The sequence below is a fragment of the Entelurus aequoreus genome, linkage group LG25, assembly GCF_033978785.1.
Source record: "Entelurus aequoreus isolate RoL-2023_Sb linkage group LG25, RoL_Eaeq_v1.1, whole genome shotgun sequence".
In the NCBI taxonomy this organism is placed as follows: domain Eukaryota; kingdom Metazoa; phylum Chordata; class Actinopteri; order Syngnathiformes; family Syngnathidae; genus Entelurus; species Entelurus aequoreus.
In genome coordinates, this window is record NC_084755.1 from 1,730,430 (window position 1) to 1,737,436 (window position 7,007).

Genomic DNA, 7,007 nt, shown 5'->3' on the forward strand with positions numbered 1-7,007 from the left:
GACGGGTCAGCAGTGCAGAGATGTCCCCAACCGATGCACAGGCTAGTGGTCCACCCAGGGTCCCGACTCTGGACAGCCAGCACTTCATCCATGGCCACCGGACCTGTGTAACTCCTCCTCCACAAGGAAGAGGAGGGCAGAGTAGAAAAGAAAAGAAACGGCAGATCAACTGGTCTAAAAAGGGGGGTCTATTTAAAGGCTAGAGTATACAAATGAGTTTTAAGATGGGACTTAAATGCTTGAATAGTTTTAGATGATCCAAGTCATGCAGACCCAGCTCTCTCCACCCTAGCAAAGGTGTGTACTCCACCGAGTCCCTTCAGGTTGTTATTGTTCATTCTTTCCTCCCGCAGATGGAGAAGGTTGAAGAGGACCTGCAGCACTCCAGGTGTCTCCGTGAAAACCAAACAAAGGAGTTCTCGCAGCAACTCGATGCCGTCAGAGAAAGATTTGAGCAGCAGGTCTGTTGACTTACCTTTTAACTCCACATGTTACCAGCGCCTCCTTCATTTCCCGGGCGATATAATCCTGCTGGAAAGTGTTCCGTCCTGCTGTCATTTCCACAATAGTCACATTCCTTTCTTCTCGCCGGCCGTAAGTTACCGACATCCAAATGGAATCATCTCCGTGTCATTCCTCTCCCATCTGATTTCCATCAGGTTCATTTCTGGTGATAAGGGACACGCTTTTGATTAAGCTTCGATTGCGTCTCGATAGCTCGTCCGTCGCCAAAGGAGGAATGGAAAACTAATAGTAATCTGCATCGCAGATGCGCTGTGACCTTATCATCGCATCTGTCCTCTTCTATTAGAGGTCTACAAACCCTTTTCACAAGTCATTTAAATCTTGTTCACCGACTCAATGACTCATTTTACGGAGTACTGGATTCAATTAAGCTCCAGCTTGGGAAATGTATTAAAGAGGCCTTGCAGGAACCAATAGGGGTGTAACGGTACGTGTATTTGTATTGAAACGTTTCGGTACGGGGGTTCCGGTTCGGGGGTTCCGGTTCGGTTCGGAGGTGTACCGGACGAGTTTCCACACGGACATATTAAGTAGCGTAACGTACGTTGTGTAAACAATGCACACCGAGGCACAACACACGGCATGCTAGCAGCTAGCGGGCTAGGATAGACTGACCATACGTCCTCTTTTCACCGGAAATGTCCTCTTTTGCGGAGTTTCTTAAATGCCTCAAATGTCTGGCATTTTGAGTCAGGGTTGCGTGTATTTTCAATGTACGTTCAGGGCTAAGAAGGGGTTAAAAACAAAACAAATTGGTGAGGGAGGGGCAGAGACAGAGAGAGAGAGAGAGAGAGTTATGATAAACGTGCATGCGTCGCCAGGCTCTGCTTTTTATCCATAGATTTATCACATTTAATGTTTTATTATCTATAGCAGGGGTGTCAAAAGTGTGCCCCGGAGGCCATTTGCGGCCCACAGCTAATGTTTTAAAGGCCCACGGCACATTCTAAAAATACTATTCAAATAAACAAAAACATAACAAAAGTGAAATAAAAAAAGCTTAAAGGTTAAATGTCATTTAGAAAAAGTTGCAATGTTGACTAATAAAACAAAGCTGTTTTTTTTTCTTTCAAACGGTCATTGCTCAAAACATAATATTAGAGATGTCCGATAATATCGGTCTGCCGATATTATCGGCCGATAAATGCGTTAAAATGTAATATCGGAAATTATCGGTATCGTTTTTTTAATTATCAGTATCGTTTCTTGTTTGTTTGTTTTTTTTGTTTTTTTTAATTAAATCCACATAAAAAACACAAGATACACTTACAATTAGTGCACCAACCCAAAAAACCTCCCTCCCCCCATTTACACTCATTCACACAAAAGGGTTGTTTCTTTCTGTTATTAATATTCTGCTTCCTACATTATATATCAATATATATCAATGCAGTCTGCAAGGGATACAGTCCGTAAGCACACATGATTGTGCGTGCTGCTGCTCCACTAATAGTACTAACCTTTAACAGTTAATTTTACAAATTTTCATTAATTACTAGTTTCTATGTAACTGTTTTTATATTGTTTTACTTTCTTTTTTATTCAAGAAAATGTTTTAAATTTATTTATCTTATTTTATTTGATTCATTTTTTTAAAAGTACCTTATCTTCACCATACCTGGTTGTCCAAATTAGGCATAATAATGTGTTAATTCCACGACTGTATATATCGGTTGATATCGGTATCGGTTGATATCGGTATCGGTAATTAAAGAGTTGGACAATATCGGCATATCGGATATCGGCAAAAAGCCATTATCGGACATCCCTACATAATATTGAATCAAAATCAATGTTATTATGAATTATTGACCTATCCAAGGTTGCCATTACTTCACATCAAATATTCCACTAAGAAAAATATTTTTGGTGGAAGATTTTGCAAATTTGGTAAATAAATAACCCAAAAATTTATATTTTGTTTTTTTACTGTACCGAAAATGAACCAAATCGTGACCTCTAAACCGAGGTACGTACCGAACCAACATTTTTGTGTACCGTTACACCCCTATGTAAACACAAACAAACATGATAGAGATAATAGACACATGGCTTTTTGTCTAAACAAGTGACGGCACAAGTGAGCAAAATGAGTGTATTGTCCTGACAAAGATGGTGGTAATACTGCATGAATGCTCCTGGCAGTGGAGCGCTGCGGTTCTTTGAGGAAAACATGAACTCTGAAGTTATGTAATAAATGATAAATGGGTTATACTTGTGTAGCACTTTTCTACCTTCAAGGTACTCAAAGCGCTTTGACAGTATTTCCACATTCACCCATTCACACACACATTCACACACTGATGGCGGGAGCTGCCATGCAAGGTGCTAACCAGCACCCATCAGGAGCAAGGGTGAAGTGTCTTGCTCAAGGACACAATGGACCTGACTAGGTTGGTAGAAGGTGGGGATGTCATGATCCGTTGCCGGATCATGTTTTGTTTAGTTATGTTCTGTTAGTTTTGGACTCCCTGAGTTCCTGTTTTGTACACTCCTGGGTTTGTTTTGGTTGCCATGGGTGCTAATTGGTTTCACCTGCCTCTGATTAGTGTTCGGCACATTCACCTGCCGCCGAGCACTATTCAGAGAGCTATTTATTCACGTTGTTCGTCACACTCGGTCTGGCGTCATTGTTGGCTTCATGCTCTCGTCACGTAAGTTTGTTTGTCTCCAGTGCAATTGGCACGTGTTTTCGTTCGACTTGTTTTCTGTTCTTGGTGGTGCTTTGATTTTTGTCAAGAATAAACCATGCTCCTACCTGCAAGTCCTGTCCGGAGTGATCCGTTTGCATCCTGGGGGAACCAACCTCGCAGTAAGCTGCAACCCCGCCGTGGCTGGGGATCAAACCAGGAACCCTCAGGTTGCTGGCACGGCCACTCTCCCAACTGCGCCACGCCATCCCCACCATTATACCACCATAGCACCACTGGTCAATAGCCTAATACAAAACCCCAAAAGCAGTGAAGTTGTCACGTTGTGTAAATGGTAAATAAAAGGAGAATACAACAAATCCTTTTCAACTTATATTCAATTGAATAGACTGCAAAGACAAGATATTTCATGTTCACACTGAGAAACATGTTATTTTTTTGCAAATAATCATGAACTTAGAATTTAATGGCAGCAACACATTGCAAAAAAGTTGTCACAGGGGCATTTTTACCACTGTGTTACATGGCCTTTCCTTTTAACAACACTCGGTAAACGTTTAGGAACTGAGGAGACACATTTTTGATAATGTTTATAAACTCAGGATATATGTCACATGAGGACTTTGAAGATGACCAATGTATGATCCTGTAACTACTTGGTATCAGATTGATACCCAAATGTGTGGTATCATCCAAAACTAATGTAAAGTATCAAAGAAGAGAAGAATAAGTGATTATTACATTTGAACAGAAGTGTAGATAGAACATGTTAAAAGAGAAAGTAAGCAGATATTAACAGTAAATGAACAAGTAGATTAATAATTCATTTTCTACCACTTGTCCTTAATAATGTGTACAAAATAATAGGTGTATAAATGACACAATATGTTACTGCAGACTAATTAGGAGTCTTTGTTTGTTTACTTACTACTAAAAGACAAGTTGTCTAGTATGTTCACTATTTTATTTAAGGACTAACTTGCAATAATAAACATATTTTTAATGTACACTAAGATTTGTTGTTAAAATAAAGCCAATAATGACATTTTTTGTGGTCACTTTTATTTAGAAAAGTACCGAAATTATTTTGGTACCTATACCAAAATGTTGGTATCGGGCACAACACTAATCCATTGCAAGCAGACTTGTATTTACCTGTATCTACGAGTTAAAAAAATACATTACTTCTCTCTCATAATGATTGTGAATTATGACTATTTTTCATGACTATTTACATTGTAGATTGTCACATGAAAACTATGAATGAACACATGTGGAGTTATGGACTTAACACAAAAAAGGTGAAATAATTGAAAACATGTTTTACATTCTAGTTTCTTCAAAATAGCCACCCTTTGCTCTGATTACTGCTTTGCACACTCTTGGCATTCTCTCCATGAGCTTCAAGAGGTAGTCACCTGAAATGCTTTTCACTTCACAGGTGTGCTCGAAGCTCATGGAGAGAATGCTAAGAGTGTGCAAAGCAGTAATCAGGGCAAAGGGTGGCTTATTTTAAAGAAACTAGAATATTTAAAACATGTTTTCAGTTATTTCACCTTTTTTTTTGTTAGGTACATAACTCCACATGTGTCCATTCATAGTTTTGATGTGACAATCTACAATGTAAACCAGACCTGGGCAAATTAAGGCCCCGGGGGCCACATGCGGCCCGTTAAGCTTTTCAATCTGGCCCGCCGGACATTCCCAAATAATTATTTTAGATGTTTAAGATGTAAAATGTAGCTGCCATTATGATGTGCACTCATGTTTTATAATCACCCTAACTAAGTCTTCAACTATACTAAGTAGGGATGTCCCATAATGGCTTTTTGCCGATATGCCGATATTGTCCAACTCTTTAATTACCGATACCGATATCAACCGATATATACAGTCGTGGAATTAACACATTATTATGCCTAATTTGGACAACCAGGTATGGTGAAGATAAGGTACTTTTTAAAAAAATGAATCAAATAAAGTAAGATAAATAAATTAAAAACATTTTCGTGAATAAAAAAGAAAGTAAAACAATATAAAAACTAGGGATGTCCGTTAAAATTTAATATCGGAAATTATCGGTATCGGTTTTTTTATTATCTGTATTGTTTTTTTAAATTTTTTTTTTATTTTTTTTTTTTTATTCAACATAAAAAACACAAGATACACTTACAATTAGTGCACCAACCCAAAAAACCTCCCTCCCCCCATTTCTTTCTGTTATCAATATTCTGCTTCCTACATTATATATCAATATATATCAATACAGTCTGCAAGGGATACAGTCCGTAAGCACACATGATTGTGCGTGCTGCTGCTCCACTAATAATACTAACCTTTAACAGTTAATTTTACTCATTTTCATTCATTACTAGTTTCTATGTAACTGTTTTTATATTGTTGTACTTTATTTTTATTCAAGAAAATGTTTTTAATTTATTTATCTTATTTTACTATTTTTTTTAAAAAGGACCTTATCTTCACCATACCTGGTTGTCCAAATTAGGCATAATAATGTGTTAATTCCATGACTGTATATATCGGTTGATATCGGTATCGGTTGATATCAGTATCGGTAATTAAAGAGTTGGGCAATATCGGAATATCGGATATCGGCAAAAAGCCATTATCGGACATCCCTAATAAAAACAGTTACATAGAAACTAGTAATGAATGAAAATTAGTAAAATTAAGTGTTAAAGGTTAGTACTATTAGTGGACCAGCAGCACGCACAATCATGTGTGCTTACGGACTGTATCCCTTGCAGACTGTATTGATATATATTGATATATAATGTAGGAACCAGAATATTAATAACAGAAAGAAACAACCCTTTTGTGTGAATGAGTGTAAATGGGGGAGGGAGGTTTTTTGGGTTGGTGCACTAATTGTAAGTGTATCTTGTGTTTTTTATGTGGATTTAATAAAAACAAACAAAAAACAAACAAACAAAAAAAAAACGATACTGATAATAAAAAAACCGATACCGATAATTTCCGATATTACATTTTAACGCATTTATCGGCCGATAATATCGGTCTGCCGATATTATCGGACATCTCTAATACTAAGTCTTTACATGCTTGGAATCTGCGCTTATGGCTGATATACCAGTTACTGTGGTAATCTAATTAGTTACTGTGGTCATCTAATTAGTTACTACGGTCATCTAATTAGTTACTATGGTCATCTAATTAGTTACTATGGTCATCTAATTAGTTACTATGGTCATCTACGTCACAGCAGCTCAGACGAGGCACCAAGCAGTGTGGGCGGGAAGCGTTTCCACAGACGCGGAAGGAGCTTTTTACAACAAAGTTCTAAATCTTAGTGATATATCACATATATCGGATTGTAGGTGGGTTTATTTTGTACCCTTCGCGTTCATATTTCACTGTTTGTTGCATTTTTGTTGCGTTTCACTCGATTGTAAAATATGTCGATCGAAAGGGGGTGTGACATTCATATTTAGTCAATATTCAGTGTTTTATCCTTCATAGGAAAAGTTAAAATTCCATTACGTTTTTTAAGACGTTTTTAGCATTGTGAAGTTTTGTATTAAGTGTCCCTAAAAATAGATATACCGGCCCCCTGACACATTTTTTTCCTCTAAATGTGGCCCCCGAGTCAAAATAATTGCCCAGGCCTGATGTAAATAGTCATGAACATAAAAAAAGACTCAATGTGTGTACAAACATACAATTAAAGAAGTTTAGTAAAGTTGTTACTGCATGTTAATGCTGAAGATAAAGATGCACAGCTGAAAAAAAACCATGCATTTGTATTCATCGTATGCTTTGTGTGGATAAACGTGTGTTTTCATGTACTCT

General features: G+C 37.5%; 1 protein-coding gene across 4 annotated transcripts in view; it reads left to right on the forward strand.

Moving 5' to 3' along the window:
• The window catches only part of LOC133642385 (centrosomal protein of 112 kDa-like), a 327,796-nt gene that overhangs the window by 173,357 nt on the left and 147,432 nt on the right, over window positions 1-7,007 (forward strand). For all 4 annotated transcript variants that reach the window (XM_062036544.1, XM_062036545.1, XM_062036543.1 and 1 more), the window contains one exon: window positions 354-461. In XM_062036544.1, coding sequence (XP_061892528.1) covers window positions 354-461 — 108 coding nt within the window. The remainder of the gene's footprint in view (window positions 1-353; window positions 462-7,007) is intronic.